Source organism: Setaria italica, chromosome VII (assembly GCF_000263155.2).
Source record: "Setaria italica strain Yugu1 chromosome VII, Setaria_italica_v2.0, whole genome shotgun sequence".
In the NCBI taxonomy this organism is placed as follows: Eukaryota; Viridiplantae; Streptophyta; class Magnoliopsida; order Poales; family Poaceae; genus Setaria; species Setaria italica.
In genome coordinates, this window is record NC_028456.1 from 24,913,349 (window position 1) to 24,929,860 (window position 16,512).

The window sequence follows — 16,512 nt, forward strand, 5'->3', positions numbered from 1 at the left end:
TTCATAACCAGTGGCAGGTGGATACTTTTTTTACCCCAAAAGCACTTGAAAGCAGGGGGGAGGTGCTTTTGATTTTGTACTAGAGCAAAAGCATAGGTACCTTTTTAGTTTTTTGGTTGGCTTTTGGCTTTTGCAAAAGTAAAAGCAAGTCCAAAAGCCGAGGCAAGTAATATATGTTTAACAATAATATGTTTATCCTTGTAAGTAAGGACAAGATGGTCGCGTGGCCTAATGGATAAGGCGCTCGCCTCCGGAGCGGGAGATTGTGGGTTCGAGTCCCACCGTGATCGTTTTTTTTTGCTGCTCGTCATGCCGATTTTTTTCGTTTCGTATTTGTTTTGCTTCGAGATCATCATGATCAGAACCGAACCGCTACGCACTATTGCACTAAGGAAAGGATCACGCAACGGATCCAACACTTTGCCTGCAAGGCTCCTGCAACGGAATCAGCCCCCGATACGCCTATTTGCCAGCACCCGATGAGTCCGTTCACGTCTCTCCCCGATCCACTTCTTTCTTGGTGCAGAGTTGTACGCTGACTCGCCGGAAACCTAGGGCCGCCGTCATATACCGATGCACGCCCACCTCGCCTCGTCTTCCCCGCACTAGCGATCTCGATTATTCTCGCACGCGACGAACCGCCGCTCCATCACCATGGCCGCCGTCGCCGTCGACGCCGTCCCGGCAACCCAAGGCAGCAGCGCCACGGCCGCCGTGGCCGTCGTCACTGCTTCTGCCCTCGCCGGCGTCTCTGCCGTCGTCTGCATCTCCGTGAGCGTGCCCGGGCTCCTGGGGTACTACTCCACGTTCGCCTTCTACCTGGCCACGTTCGCCCGCGGGGTGTGGCCAGATCGCGTCGACGCCGTCCTGGGCCCGCTGGGCGCCTACGTGCGGCAGAAGGCGCTGCTCGCGCGCGCCGACCTCCGGCTCCTGCGCGCCCACCCCGCGACCGCGCCCGTCTGCGCCGGAGCCGAGGAGTGCGCGCGCCGCGCCCGCGCCGCCGTCGCCGGATGGGCGGACGGCGCGAGGAGGAGGGTGGAGGCCAAGTGGAGAGAGCACAAGGACGCCGCCGGCGCGGCGTTGTTCGTGCTCCGCCTCGTCGGGTGCCTGGTCCGTCTAGCCGCGACCGCGCTGCTCGACGCGGCGTGCGAGCAAGCCAAGACCAAAGCCCCTTCGGTGCTGGGATACTTGAGAAGCGTGATTCACGGGATCAGGTCGCCGACTTCGTCGTGCAAGAAAGGCGACGAGGCGGAGGCAGAGGAGGAGGACGAGGACGCCGGCTTCGTGTTCAGGGACGTCGTGTGCCTCATCGGGATCCCGTTCTACCTCCTGTTCAGCATCCAGTTGATCAAAAGATCCATCAACATCATCACCGGAATGCAGTTCTACGGCGCGTGCTTGGCGACAACGTGTGGCTTGGCGGTGCTGGTAGCTGACTGGATTGACCCCCCGGACGATGACGATTCCGACGAAGCCGACACTACCGGCGACAGTCCCGACGACGCGGCCGACACAGCTACGCCGGAGGAGGCAAAGCTACATGCGGAGCTCGAAGTGCGCGGGTCTTGGCAGTTCATGCGGGTTCTGATCTTCATCGCGTTCTGCGCCGACGCTTACCTCCTCCACGTCACGTTCGGCCCGCAGCCTCTAGCGCTCGCGCTCTTGGCCGTCTGCAACTTGGAAGTGCTCAACCTTGGCAGGGAAGTCCAGCTGACGCCGGACGACGACGGGGAGGGAGCCGAGGGACCGGCAGAAGGCGTGGGTGGTGCCGTCGACGAGTGGCGGTGTGGTGCAGTGACGGTGTTCGCGGCGTCCAGCGTCAAGGTCCTTATCATCTACCTCGTGCTCGACTTCTTCATGGCCGCGCTAAGCTTCTTGTGGGTTTGCGCCATGGCGGACCTCCTGCTGGCCGAAGAGGAAAGCCTCTTGGAGTTGTTGGATGCCTCCGGCGACGACGAAGATAGGGAGGAGAATGCTGGTTCCGGCGAGGGCATCGGTGGAGTTGTGGAAGAAGGGGCTGATGAGGCCAGGGCAGAAGAGCATACCGACACGAGCTCATCAGAGGATGAAGAGGAAGATTATACTCTGCAGGAGCACTGCGACAGTTCAGAAGTGCATTCCAACACGACCTCATTAGAGGATGAAGAGGAAGATGCTCTGGAGAAGCAGCATTGCGATAGTTCAGAAGAGCATGATGAGCATCTCAAGGAGCAGCGAGAGGAAGAACCGGACTGCAGCGGAGGTGGCAGCATGGACGACGGCTGGGACTTGGTAGAGGTCGACCCGGAGATGCCGGTCAAAGATGAGACTGGCGTCAACCGGAAGTCGTTCAGGCTTTTCCCATGGAAGTAGGCGGGGTGATATCTATTTGAACGACTGGTGATATTTTCTAGGTTATGTTAGGGTTCTTTATATCAAACTTTTAGAGAGTTTTTTTTAGCTAGAACTGGAATTGGAGAAAAAAACATTTTCTTTTTGCAGTGTGGATGTACATAACTTTTAGCTAGTCTGTCAATTACATAGTGTTGACGTCAGATTTCGTCACAAGTAAAATCGGCGTCAGGAGAAGAAGAAATGGGAAGGTACAGTAGAATACAGGGGTGACAGTTGGAAATCGGCCGAATGGCGCTACAGTTAGAGATCGGTTGGTTGGTGCTACAGTCCAGGATCGGCCGATGCTACAGTACAGGATCGGCCGATGGATCTTTAGGAATTCTGCCTCGCTTAACCCTTGGGGTTTGGATCGGACACGCCTGGTTCCCGATTGGTTACCCTTTGCCGATGAGGAATCGGCCGATTAGGAGGTTGGAATAATTGGGCCGGTATGGGCTTGGAAAGGATCAGAAGGATGAAGAGGAAATCAGCCTATGAAGCGTATAATAACCAACCTAGTACAAGTTGTGCTTGTAAATATTCATTTTCTATTTGAATTAGGGATAGAGTTCTAGTCAGATAAGGAGTTGTCTATACGGGGCTATAAATAGTCACCTTTGAAGATCTGTAATCATCAACTACTCAATACAACAAATTACTATTTCCTCGTACTTACTTTCAAGCAGGCGACTTCGCCAAATACTTTCTTCTTTTTTCACGAGTTCGTACGGGTTAGCGGAGTTGCATCAACTTGACCTCCGGCCGATCTTGTAAGTTCCGTTTACCGAGTAAATTCTAAGCTTTAACTTCGGGTGCATCGCTGTCGTTTCGTTTAGATTTATTCACTAGTTATCGATATTCACTAGAATTGTAGGTTTTTACCTGTTTTTCTAGTTTTATCACCAGTTATCCAGCTAGGAATCGGCAGTTTCGGCTTTTCTCATATTTTGCTGTTTAATTTACTTATTCTACGCATAGCCGATTAGATCTGTTCCTAGTGTTGCTACTGTAGCGTTGTACCGATTACTTCAATTAGTCATCGTTCACGCTGTCTGATAGTCGGCTGCTTCATAGCCGATTTCTTTATTACGGCAAATCGGCCGATTCGCTGATAAGCTTTCTCGAGATCGGAAATTTAGCCGATCGCGACTTCTGGATCTGACACGTATTCTCCCTTGCCAATCAACAGGTCAGATTGGCTGGCACGCCGCGCGAACCACACTAGGGCAATCACCCGAATAGGAGTTAAGCAGATTCTCCCGGGTCGTGTGTCAGACGCTGGGGATTCGGTTGACCGATTTCTAGCGCCAACACATAGCTATGCATATGAATTCATTTCCTATTGTTACTTTTTTTGTTTCTCTAATGTCGCCTGCACTAGTATTGACCTTTTACCATTACATTTTGCAATCATATGTCAAAACCAGTTACTCCCTCCTTCGTCCCAAATTACTTTTCGTGTATGTCTAGGGGGTGTTTGGTTTGCCCCTGCTAAACTAAACTTTAGTCCATTTTAGTCCCTAAACCTCGAAACACCCCTGCTTATTTGAACTAAACTTTAACCCTAAACTTAGTCTATAAGCCACCAAAGGGTTGCTTACGGGGCTAAAAGGTACCCTGGACACCTCCTGCCCTCATTGAATGCTTGTCTATTTGCCTTCCCCCCTTCCCCCCCCCGCACCCATCCGCACGCCATCCCCATGCGCCGCCGCCCCTGCGCCATCCCTGCCTGCGCCGCCCCCAGTCCGGGCCACTCCTCCTCCGCCGCCAGCCCCCTTCTTCTACTTGGCGCTGAGGTGCCCCTCCGCCTCGCCAACGACGACCCGCCTGGGTCCGTCCTCATCCGCAACCTCTACCTCTCCTGCAACCCCTACATGCGGCCCAAGATGTTGCGCCCGCTGCGGGAGTTCTACACGGCCGCCTTCGCCCTGGGCTCCGTCATCACGAGCTACGACGTCACCCGCGTGCTCGACTCCTTCGACCCGCACCTCGCGCCCGGGGACCACCTGGTGCTCAAAGCGGTGCTTCCCGGAGGGCATCAACATCTACTTCAAGCGGCGCAGGGGTGCGCGGTGTGGCGGCGAGCGCAGGAGGACGGGCAGGACGCGGCGCAGGTGGGCCATCAGTGGCGCGGTGGTGCGGCGGTGGAGCGTGTGGTCGGGTGACGGATGGTGAGCCAAGAGCGGCGAGGCAGGGCACGGTGGCGACGGGGCCAGGCGACGCGGTGGGTCGGGGCACGGGGCACAGGAGGCAGGGTGCGACGCAGGAGTGGGCTAGGGGACGGGCGGAAGAAGAAAGGAACACGGAGAAGGATGCGATGATGCTCAGGAGGAAGGAGCAGCAGCTGGAGGAGGGAAAAGAGCAGGGGCAGTACTGATTAGGGGTACTAAGGTTATTGTTCAAGTCATTTATTGCTCTTTAGTTCCTACAACCAAACATGGGGACTAAACTTTAGTCCATGAAAATAAGCAAGTTTTAGTCCCTAAAATAATTAAGTGCAAACAAACAGGCCTTAGATACGTAGTAAAAGCTATATATCTAGAAAAACTAAAATGAATAGTAATTTAGGATGGAGGGAGTACAGGTCAATCGTATGGTTGTCAAAGTTGTCTTACGTACCACAAACTTGAATATTATTCAAATTTACCAAGCGAAAAAATTAAGTTGAATTAGACGATGTTGTTGGAAATTTTCATATCTCATACCATATCCAATGAGCAAGGTATTTATATTTCCCATCTTCCATTCCAATCTCTACAACTTTTTTTAAGTAAAATACAGTGACGGTTTTCCAACTTAAACTCTCAAAGTGTAAATTTAGGTTCCCAACTTGTCCCAGGTTTAATCCGAGTCCCTAGACTCTCAAAATATATTTTCAAATCTTAAAACTTGTCACCTATCGCTGATGGCAATACTTCCTTCTTCACTCATTGCCTTCACAACCACCTTATGCTAGTGATCATGCATGTTTTGCTTGACATTTGATTGGAGATTTTAAAATGCACTTTGAGAGTTTTAAGGACTCGGATGTCATCCTAATACAAGTTGGGGAACTGAAAATATGTTTTGAGAGTTTAGGGATCTGAATGCATAGCATCTTAGAGACAAGTTGGTGCATCTGGAAATATAGCGACCTTGATGGCACCCAATAACAAGTCAGTACCACATGTGTATTTTACTTTTTTTAATAAACAATCTCTTCAGCTCTAATAAAGAAGAGAAAAACGCTAGTACCACTCTCGTGCTCCCTAATTTATATCAACGGCAGGTCTTTTGAGGTAGAGCGATACACCTACACATTTATCGATATGTTTTAAAAAAATACATTTATCGATAAAGAAGACCTCAGCTTTACTTAAAAACACACTTCTAAATACCTGTATTTATTTTCTACCTAGCGCTGACGACCTGCCGTCTCTCAGAGACTGACACCTGCGTTCTGACGCTGGACAAAATATGTGGAAAGTTGAAGGGAGCAGAAGAAAATCTCACACCCGTGGCATGACTACTTGACTAGAAACGACAGGTATGGGCCCGGCGCATCTTGTTGTGGGCCCGGCGCACGCTCCTTGAAAGGAGCCGATCTCAAAGAACAGTGTCCCGCATTTCGAACTGGGCTCGGGGGTGTTTGGATACGAGGTGTTAAATTTTAACAGTGTCACATCGGATGTTCGGATGCTAATTAGGAGAACTAAACATGAGCTAATTATAAAACTAATTGCAGAACCCTGTGTTAATTCGCGAGATAAATCTATTAAGCCTAATTAATCCATCATTAGCAAATGGTTACTGTAGCACCACATTGTCAAATCATGGACTAATTAGGCTTAATAGATTCGTCTCGCGAATTATACTCCATCTGTGCAATTAGTTTTATAATTAGCCTATATTTAATACTCCTAATTAGCATCCAAACATCCGATGTGACGGGTGTTAAACTTTAATAGGTGGTTGCCAAACAGGATAAGCAGAGGCAGAGAGAGAGGGAGAGGGAGAGGGGGAGGGGGAGAGAGAGAGAGATGGGTTCTCCAGTGCCGCTCCGTCCCCTTGCTCTTGCCTGCTTCATCTTCCTCTGTTCATCCTTCTGGGCAGCAAATGGGATGTACGGTAGGGTTGGTGCGGCGGCGGCGGAGGTGGAGAGCAGGAGGAGGATGCGGCTGCACACCGACGGGAGCCGCGGCGACGCGCACGCGTGGCCGGGGTACCTCTACACCCGAGCAGTTGGGAGATGCACACCCCAGTAAGCAACTCAGCATACTACTCTCAACCCCATTCTTGAATCAAATGTAGTGCCTTTCTTATGCGGGTGTTAAGAGGATTCGATTTTTAGTAGGTTATTTCACCAACTTTCGATGGTCACTATGTCAGTGTTCACTGTTCAGTTAGACATTGAATCTGCTCTAAAAATGGAAATAGATAAGAGACTGAATCTTGGGATGGTCCTACGTGTAAATCTTTGCAATGCCGGTCAAGAAAGTGGATGGTTTCAAGATGGTAAGCCTTAAAAAGTGTAGAACTGAAGGCTTCTAGCTTTACCCAACTGAAATTTTGGGGATGTGAAGGCAAGAAAAATGGTAGCCTTTTTGGTTGGGTGATGCCAGGATGAAGATGCGACCCAAAAATAACCTTTTTAAGGTTTACTGCATGCAAAGTGACCACTTCTGGGGATGGGTAGATCTAAAAAATAGTTGTCGTTTCAGCCTAAAAATTCCAATCAAAAGGATTGATGGGCACTTCTTTGCGTGCCCACTACCTCAAATGTCCTTTCTTTAAATCCCTTGTCGTACACTCCATTCCAAGCTAAATTCTTGAGTGTACTATTCCATGGAATTGGGCCTGATAAGCTGTACAGCACTTGCTATATGGAGTACGTTTTGACTTTTGAACAAGAATTTAAGGTGTTGTCCGGTCAGGTAGAGAGCACCTGATCCAACCGAATAATATTGTTGTAATGACGTATTCCTGTGGTAATCATGTCACTCCATATGGGTGTATCTGTAAGTGGCACCTTTTTGCTTCTTCTGAGTTGGCTATTGTGAATGCACAACCATCATAAACAGCTCCTGGCTTAGTCTCATGACATCAGGACCATTCACATTGGTTTCATTAACTACACGAATCTATGAACATTTCGTTAATCTCAAGCTTTGGTTGTTGAAGCTGTCCTGTTGCGGGGTGTCTTGTTATGAAGAGAAGTGTTGTGGCAGTGTTGTGGCCTTGTGGGGCCTTCTCTGCAATAGATGCACTGCTATCATAGCCTCTGCGTGATTCAATTCCGTGGATCACAATTAATGCCTTCTTTAGTTTTCTCACTGAAAAGTCAGTACAATGCCTAAAAACTTCTTGCAGGTACAGCTTGGTAAAAAACCAATTTCTTGAGAATTTTGAAGAAATTAATCACAGTTATGGCCTTATGGCTACTGCCAACCTGCTAATTGCTAAACAATTGAGGTCGTAGTGGCTAACAATAGACGCGGAGCTTTTAAAATCAAACAATATTAGCTGTTGATCCTCCTCTTTCTTTATGGAACAGAACTTCATTTTGAAGATTTTTTCCCAATAAAATCTAGCTGTGAGTGGCTGCCAAACAATCCTAGTATTTGTTAAGGTGGCTGTTGATGTTCTTGCCTCTTAACTGTCAAGCGATACATAGATTTGTGATTTGCCATGTCAAGATCAGGAGCTTCCACAGTGCACTCCTATTTTATGATGGAAACATTTTTAAGGAAGAGGGATAAAATCAATAGTACATTATCAACATTTTGTTCACATGCATTTTAAGAAAGGAGTGGCTTGATTGAGGTTCCAAGCCAACTTTTGTCCGACGCAGCAACAAAGAAAACTCATATTGTGCAAGTGCTCTGCAGGTTCTGGAGCAGTGGAGCTGAGCCGTGGCCAAACATCGTTCCTCAGGAAGCAGCTGTGTCAAAGGTCTTTGGCTCCAGGTCCGTTGAGAGATACGGACCACGCCTCACCCTGCTGGAAGCTACCATGAGAACCGACGACATCGGTGGCAGTGCCTTTGTGAAGCTCGTGAAGCAAGGAAGTGCTGCTCTCCTCAATGCCTACACGAGGAGAGGTTTCCCTTTTGATTCCTGGGAGGTGAAGGCCTTGCTGTTAGAGGCGCTAGTGTCTGAGGAGGTGGCTGCAGTCCAGGCAGAACGATTTGAGCAGGCGAATGAGTCCTGCGTTTGATGGATGAAATGATGATGATGCTGGAGCTTCTGTCCCTGCTTGGAAGCTGTATCAGAAGGGCGATAGTGTATTGTGTTTGTAGTAGGTCACCTCTTCTGTGACTTTGGTGTTGAGGTCTCTGAAGCAGGGCCCTCTTTTCGTTGGCATAATATTTCTCTAGATGCAGGGTAATGGTGTTTGTGTAAGGTTATGCGCATTGATGTGCAGGCCCTAATGTATGCATTGTACTTTTGGTATTGCAACGAACCTACATGGACTTGTACACATTTGTCTAGACTATATAATGAAATCCTTGGCAACCCCATGGGTATGTCGTTCCATAATACATCTTACAAATGGAAGTTCTATGTTGTCACACTGTTGTGCTACTATCGTGTTCCTGTCCTGATGCAACCTGATACTTCCTCAGCAGGTCATGGAACTGAAAAAACATGTTTACGAACAAGGAGGAATACTGATAAAAGTGTACTGTGCTTACTACCGGGCTCTGAGCTCCTGATTGATCAAAGTGCCCCTCGCTGGTTAACGAGGAAGAGAGAATTTCTTATTTGATGCTGGAAGATAACTTAATTTCTTTTACACCGTTAAATTTTTCGTCCCTTATATGACACCTAGTTCTAACTTTAATTCCTTATTGACATTTTTGTCACTTTCGTGAGTTAAGTTAGGTGAAATGACTACCAAATCATCTTCAAATTCATGAGACTTTTTCCGGTCATAGAACAAATGGTGATGAACCCAATTTTCTTATAGTTTTAAAATTAAAAATCATGAAGTTAGGTTACTTTTGAAACTTATCTGATTTTTTATGGCATTAGAATACTTCAAAAAAATTATGGAAAAATAACTAGTACTCCTTACATGGGATGTATTACTGTGTATGATGAGGAATATTAGTTATTTTCCTAGAATTTATGAAAACGTATTTTGGTACCATAAAATTTAGATAAGTTCCAAAAGTAGCTTAATTGGGTGAGCTTTTAATTTTAAAACTGTTAAGATACATGTGTGTTGAAATGGGTTCATCTTCGTTTGTTTTATCACTAGAAAACATTTCATAATTTGGAGATGATTTGGAGGTCTTTTCATTCGACTCAACTAACAAAAGTGACAGAAATGTCAAAGGATGAATGTAAGAACTCGTTGTCACGTTAGGGAGGGAAACATTTTAAGGCCAGGGAGGGAATTGAATTATCTTCGGGTGTCAAATAAGCAATTTTTCTTGATGGGAAGCTAATTTATCACAATATGCTAACATAAGAGTGAGGAAAGGAAACATTATCTTAAATCAATCATAATGTCCAAGATACAAGAGAACAACGTTGCGAACCTAATTTACTATTTTTGCTGCCATAACCTACCTATCCTATCTGAGCAGCAGTTCACCCCAATTCCTCTCTTCATCGTGGAGATTCCTCTTCATGGTGGAGATTGGAGAAGCATCATCTTTCCCAGCCTCCGCCGATCTTGTAGCGACGTCTCTAGCATATATGATGTCCAGCGACTCATTCTCCTTGCGCTTCTTCATCGACGTGCTTGGTAATAGTATAGTGAAAACTGTGCATTGAGACTGATCTTAGCTAGCTTACACCTTTTAGCAACTAAACTCCTAACGGGGAGTTTTATTCTGCAGTTTTCAAAAGTGCTATATCATCGATCGAAAGAGGTACATTTTGTGGCTGTAATTGGAGCATATGAAGGGGCTGTTTGGATATGAGGTGCTAAACTTTAACAGTGTCACATCGGATGTTCGGATGCTAATTAGGAGGACTAAATATGAGCTAATTATAAAACTAATTGCAGAACCTTGTGCTAATTCGCGAGACGAATCTATTAAGCCTAATTAATCCATCATTAGCAAATGGTTACTGTAGCACCACATTGTCAAATCATGGACTAATTAGGCTTAATAGATTCGTCTCGCGAATTATACTCCATCTGTGCAATTAGTTTTGTAATTAGCTTATGTTTAGTACTCCTAATTAGCATCCAAACATCCGATGTGACAGGTGTTAAACTTTAATAGGGGTTTCCCAAACACCCCCGAAACCAGCTGTTGCCTGATGCGTCTCCATTCATTTAGTCATTCTGCTTACCGGCGGGTCTATCTCCGGCCAAACAGACCTTAATTAGATATGTATCTCGGTTTTGGTTTGGCCTTGTGTTTTTGTTTTCAAGCGTTGCTATGTTAGATGGGTTTGATTGACATAGATATATCGCGCTCACAGCCGACCACCTCGATCTCTCCCTGCTGCTGCTCCTCTAGCATTCCTCTGAATGCTTTCGGAGCTTCAAAGCGTGGCACTGTTTCTGATGATGTCCATGGATGAATCCTTTGCAACGTGTGCTTGATGACCAGGAAATACACACGGCAACGGCACCACTGCATCTCACGTCGAAACGCGTGGTGCGCAGCGTCCCGCGAGACCGAACGGCGGCAGTGCACGCGCAGATGCTCCCGGGTGGACAACGCGCCTGCGCCAATGGTAGCTGACATGCGATTGTGCCAAGACGGCGGGTGTTGTTCGTTTTGGCGACTCGATCGACTTTGCCTGTCGCGGATCGGCGACGGGCTGCCGGAGCAAGTCGTGAAAATGTAAAATGGATGGAGCTGTGCGGATTTTTTTGCAGACTTGTGCGAGGCGGCGGCGACCCGCCGGGGCGGCGGTGGGATTTGGGCTCTCGCCTCTCGTGGGCCTCTGAATGAGAGAAATGGTGCAATGGGCCAAAATTCGGGGCTCACTCTCCTCTCTCACCCGGTTTGCACGCCGAAGATAGAAAGAATAAAGGGGCTATTCACTTTGTCCATCTGCCCCCAAATAAAATATTAACTTAATTTACTCCCTCATCCTATGAATACCGTCTCAATTTGGACCTAACCGGAATTCCCACCCAATTTTGCCTACATGGCCGAGGGTCAACTCGTTTTGACTACCACATAATCTAATCTGACGTGGAACGTCCACGATCCACGCTATATGTAGAGCCGAGCCGAGTCGAGCCGAGCCAAGCCGACGTGCTGCACGCATACCACGCCCATGTGCTCCCAAAATACTCGAGCGGAGCCGCCCTACCCGCTACCACGTCCCGCCATCAAAGGGAGTCATGACAGCCGTTAAGAGTAAAAGGAGTCCACTTCAATTAAGTTGATTTTTATAGAAACGCTAACACAACCGAATATGTAGATGGCTGTTTAGAAGTTGGAAAAAGCACAAAAGAAATTTGGATAATGCAGACTGCACTCACGTTCTTGGTAAATGTGAGCAACTTCACATGACAATATATGCTCACAGGAAGAAAAAAAATGATAGACGACGAAGCTTTTCAAATTGCAGAAATAGAAGTGGCACCTAGCAATCCATTACATCAAGTAGCTGCTTATTATTGCCAAAAAAATAAACAAATGATTCAAGCAGGAACATGCTCTGAACAACATCTCAGGTAGCATTTTTTGCATATTATTGCTTGGTCTGAATACTTTTGCATAGAAGAACGTGGAACAATTCAGAGTTCTTGAGGACTAATAACACAAAATTGTTGTAGCTTTCATAAGACCCAAAATCCTATCTCTTTTAGTTGATGCCTTCCTGTGAATGTACTTTAGTCTAAGGACAGAAAGACAAGAATGATCAAGATTAAGTATTTTCTCCACTTTTAGTAATTTGCAATGAAAACTTTACTGTCACCATACCAGGAATATCGTAGTTGCTGTCAGACGATTTTCACTTGAAGCCACCCATTTATTTGTCGCATTCTTTCTTCTCTTTGTAACCTGACATAGAGAACCCATCAAAATAAGTAGAGAAACAAGGCAATGAAAACAAAATAAGTAGAGAAACAAGGCAATGAAAAAAAAGAACAAAAGTATTCTTTGTCGGTAATGCACACCGCTGAATTTGAACTTTCAACTGCTTGAGATGCAATTTCAGCCTGCATTCTTTTCTTCATGAAATTCTTCTTTTTTTCTTTATCTGGTTTTTTTGACATTTCCTTGCATTATGCTTTTCACTTTTGCAAAGCCTACATTTCATTTTAATGCCAACCTTTGATAACTTGGTTCCTTTCTTAGGTTCAAATGGATTCCTTCTTCTCTTCTTTTGTGACCTTCCTAGCATCCTCACATATCCTGGAGGGTGTGGTTTTGGATGATCTGATATCGGCCAACTTGACATACCCTCCATTGGCAACATGCAATGCTCATATATGTTGTTATATGTATCAATGGTATAACAATTTGCAATGTAGTCTTCTGGATTCTTGGACATAAGATGAAGTGCAGAAATTGCATGGCAACAAGAGATACTAGCAAGCTGTCATAACCTGCAGGAGCATGTCCTCTGTTCTACATTTACCTTGTACTTTTTCTGTCCATGCTTTACCTCAAACTCATCCTTTACATTTCAAATTGACAGCCACTTATCAGAGTAGTCAATATATTTATTTATTTTTTCACTATGTTAGGGCAGATCCTTCCCAACCATTTTTCTGACTTAAATCTGTTTTCATGTATCCTTACATAGGTCTTGCACCTTAAGCCTTCAAGCATTGTGATTATTGGAAAAGCCTTAATAGCTATAATCCAATTATTGAAATTCTCACACATGTTGTTGTCCACACTATGACAAATTGCTACCAATTCTAAACCAGGCTCTACTCTAATGGATTGGTTCTATGTTCATCATGGCTTAGCACCTTTAGGTGTTTTTTGAGCTAGGAGAGCCTTACAGTAGTTGAACATTTCCTTATTGGAAGCCTTGGCACAACTCCAAAATGGCTTCTAAAACTTCTGATCTCTATACTTCTTCCTCCAATTTGCATAAATATGTCTTGTGCACATCCTATGCTCAGCATGTGGCAACAGCTCCCCAATTGCATTTAAAAGACCCTTTTGTTGATCAGATATCACCACCCACCCTTCTCCATTTGCATCAATGTTCAAATCCTTTTGTAGTAGACCTATGAACCAATACCAAGATCCAGAAGTTTCCTTCTCCACCACAGCCCATGCAATATGATACATTTGATTGTTGGCATCCCTACCCAGTGCACAAAGTAGCTCTCCATTACAAGCCCCTTTGAAGAAGCACCCATGAAATCCTAGCACTTGTCTGCATCCAGCTAAGAAATCCTTTTTGCATGCCTCAAAATAGACATAAATCCTCTAGAACACATGCTTTATGACGATTTTAGGGTCCAAGGAAATAGCCACAGTGCTACCTGGATTACTTCTTAGGATCTCCAATTGGTAATCAAATAGCTTGGGATATTCTTCTTTGGCAGCATCATAAATTCTCTTCATGACAAAGTAACATCTGCGCCCATGTCAAGTAAGACTTTTTCCTTCAAGTCTTGTAGCTTCCAAGAGGGGTTAGCCTTTATTAGTGATTCATACTTGTCAGCAATTCTCCTAGCAGTTACAAGCTTGTTATCTCTCTTTTGAGGACATTTGTGATGAGGAGTATATGTTTGGACTTGGAACCAATCACACTTTGAACTATATGAACCATAAATCATCCAGGGGCAACCATACCATGAACACTTGGCTCTGATCCTCCTCTTCTCATCTTTAGGAAAGGTAATATGTCTCTTCATTGTAAGCCCATAATTAACCATACCTTGTTTGAACTCTTCCCTTCCCCTAAAAGTCATGGCAACTGAAAAATAGGTAATGGAGTAGCATCATCAAACCTAGGGAACCTACTCTTCCTTCTACACCCACTGATCTCAGGACCCTCATCATCATCATAAGAGGCTTCTTCACTTGAATCAAAATATGGTGTATCATTGCCAACATCCAAATCTTCATCAACATATAGCTGTGGTACTTGATGTCTAGCTTGCACTAAAGCTTCATAGATATCCTCCCTCCCTTTGATCCCTTTCTTAACCATCTTGACATGTCTTCTATATTGCTTGGCCTCCTCATCTTCTTCTAAATTTTCTAAATCATCACCCTCCCAATCTTTGAAGGATATGTACCTTTCCAAATCTTTTGAAGGGCTGGAAATAGCTATTGGAATAGAAATGACATGGTCATCTCCTTCTGAACCAGACTCTTCCTTCTCTTCTACTTGATTCTCTAAATCACTATCATCCTCCTCTTCTGAGTTTTCATGGACAACCTCTGCATACACATTTGCAATAGCACCACCTGTTGTGCACTCCAACATGTAGGAGCACTCTTTGTCATCGTAGAGAGGTCTTAAACTATTGACAAGCTCTTTTCCAGGAAATAACCAGTGCAAAAAAGCCAAATCTTTATCGGTGATAATCATGTGTCTTTTCAAATTGGCAACAATCTCACATACTGAAACCTTTTTCCTTTCAATATATGACCAGGCTTCATCTCCACCCATGAAGTCAATGGTCTCTCCATGATGCACAAACTCTCCCCCCAACTGAAACCTCACTGGTAAGTAATTCATATTGTCCATCCAGCCTACAAGCTAGGAATACAAAGCATCAACCATTAATGCACCGTACGTCCCACATTACAAAGAATAAAAATGCTTTAGGAATCAAGATTGTTTTCCCAGAAGAGAAAAAAGCTACAGGCTATACCATACAATGTACTCTGAAGAAATAATGCAAGCGTGTCAGTAACTACACATAGATATTTGTTCAGAAACATTCTTGACATATAATAAAATGATCAATGAAAAAACCTCGAATAAGTTGCTAATGGACAAATAATCACTTCCTGACTACATGGTCTAGTCCAATTCCAACTATAAAAAGGTGTGTAATTAGGGTTAGTAGGTGCTTCTTGTGTTCTAATAATTAAATCTAAAAGCAGACTGTACAGCTAGGTCAATATTTTCTTCAGTAATCGCATCCTGGAATGCTCTTGGTAATTGAAAAACCATTCAACAATTTGGAGGAAACTCACAGACAAGATCTATTTTTAGGAAAAATTCACGCAGGAATGCAATCTCAATGCAATTTTACCATTTCGTCACCATTGACCGGAACCTATCCCATCTAGGTTTAAATCGCAATGTAGTCTGGCCGATAGATTGACTCTTGGGTTGGGATAACTTACCTCAATCCGTTCGCGCTCTCCGATCCTTCGGCAGCATTCCGATCTTCAAGCTATCCTAGCAGCAGCAAATGGAACAAGGAGGGCGAACTACCCGAGGAAGACGATGAGAGTTAGTTGAGGGTGATGCGGTGCGGGACCTGGGTTTATGGCTTTGGTGGGGGTGTGCGTCACGTTTTTCTAGCCTCGGCTTGGTTCGGCTCAGCTAGCACAGGGATGAGGAACTAGCGCGAGCCAATCCTGACCATGCGGTGCTACAACTCGGCTTGGCTCCAGGTGTCCACGTCAACGATTACGTGACCTCCAAACCGCTTTGACTTGGTCAAAACTGCATCCACGTAGGCAAAACCGGGTGGAGATCTTATTAGGGGCTAAATTGATCCAGTTTCAATAGGTGGAGAGAGTAAATTAAGCTAATATTTAGGTGAGGGTGTAGGACGGACAAAGTAAATAGGTGAGGTTCTCAAGAATAAAAGAAGTTGTTTATACTGGTATTTTGTCCCAAAACGCAGTATAAACCAAAACGAACGGTCTAGTATTTCGGTACGGTTCTGTCTCTAAAAACGCCTATAAAAAAATCTAAATATGTACATTTCGAAAGTCACAAAATCACTATATCCATGGATGAATACGCAGCTTACCATCGAAAGGAAAGGATGTTTCTTCCTGGAATAACACCGGTACATATGCCGATTCACTGTAGTAAACCTAACCAACTGAAATACGCTTAGTGCATGTAATTTATTGACTTTATTACAATGTACACAACTTACTGCGTGTTTCCTCTAATGTAATGTATTTCTCATAATTTCCATCCCCCAATAAAGTTTCGCATTATACATTTGTGTCCTACCAAACGGACTCAAACTTGAGGACCAAGTTGTGGATAACTAAACTCTCCTCTT

The 16,512-nt window shown here is 45.2% G+C and overlaps 3 protein-coding genes and 1 non-coding gene across 6 annotated transcripts; 3 read left to right on the forward strand and 1 right to left on the reverse strand.

The window, feature by feature from the left end:
• Nucleotides 1-217: 217 nt before the first annotated feature.
• On the forward strand, nt 218-290 carry TRNAR-CCG. Its single transcript has one exon. It is a non-coding gene; the product is annotated as a tRNA-Arg (tRNA).
• A 364-nt stretch (nt 291-654) lies between these two features.
• On the forward strand, nt 655-2,480 carry LOC101777119. The gene has a single exon (XM_004978076.2). The coding sequence runs from the start codon at nt 655-657 to the stop codon at nt 2,350-2,352; it is 1,698 nt and encodes a 565-aa protein (XP_004978133.1). The 3' UTR covers nt 2,353-2,480.
• Nucleotides 2,481-6,339: 3,859 nt separating this feature from the next.
• On the forward strand, nt 6,340-8,893 carry LOC101786121. Its single transcript, XM_004976172.1, has 2 exons — nt 6,340-6,613; nt 8,241-8,893. The coding sequence occupies exons 1-2, from the start codon at nt 6,393-6,395 to the stop codon at nt 8,566-8,568; spliced, it is 549 nt and encodes a 182-aa protein (XP_004976229.1). The 5' UTR covers nt 6,340-6,392; the 3' UTR covers nt 8,569-8,893.
• Nucleotides 8,894-11,917: 3,024 nt separating this feature from the next.
• LOC111257893 lies at nt 11,918-15,738 on the reverse strand. Of its 3 annotated transcripts, XR_002678502.1 has the most exons (4): nt 15,611-15,738; nt 12,457-15,014; nt 12,260-12,340; nt 11,918-12,173 (listed from the first exon to the last, which is right to left on the reverse strand). XR_002678502.1 is itself a non-coding variant. In XM_022828218.1 (2 exons), exon 2 carries the CDS (start codon nt 15,000-15,002, stop codon nt 14,214-14,216), a length of 789 nt encoding a protein of 262 aa, XP_022683953.1. In that variant the 5' UTR covers nt 15,003-15,014; nt 15,611-15,738; the 3' UTR covers nt 11,918-14,213. The 3 variants fall into 3 exon arrangements, 1 of the variants encoding a protein (XP_022683953.1); XR_002678501.1 differs by lacking the exon at nt 15,611-15,738 and having other exon boundaries at nt 12,260-15,124; XM_022828218.1 differs by having other exon boundaries at nt 11,918-15,014.
• Between the last annotated feature and the right edge of the window lie 774 nt (nt 15,739-16,512).

Coding starts and splice junctions, on each gene's coding strand:
- LOC101786121 (XM_004976172.1), top strand. CDS start 6,393: ATGGGTTCTCCAGTGCCGCTCCGTCCCCTTGCTCTTGCCTGCTTCATC. Junction 6,614..8,240: donor GTTGGGAGATGCACACCCCA/GTAAGCAACTCA, acceptor AGTGCTCTGCAG/GTTCTGGAGCAGTGGAGCTG.
- LOC101777119 (XM_004978076.2), top strand. CDS start 655: ATGGCCGCCGTCGCCGTCGACGCCGTCCCGGCAACCCAAGGCAGCAGC.
- LOC111257893 (XM_022828218.1), bottom strand. CDS start 15,002: ATGGACAATATGAATTACTTACCAGTGAGGTTTCAGTTGGGGGGAGAG.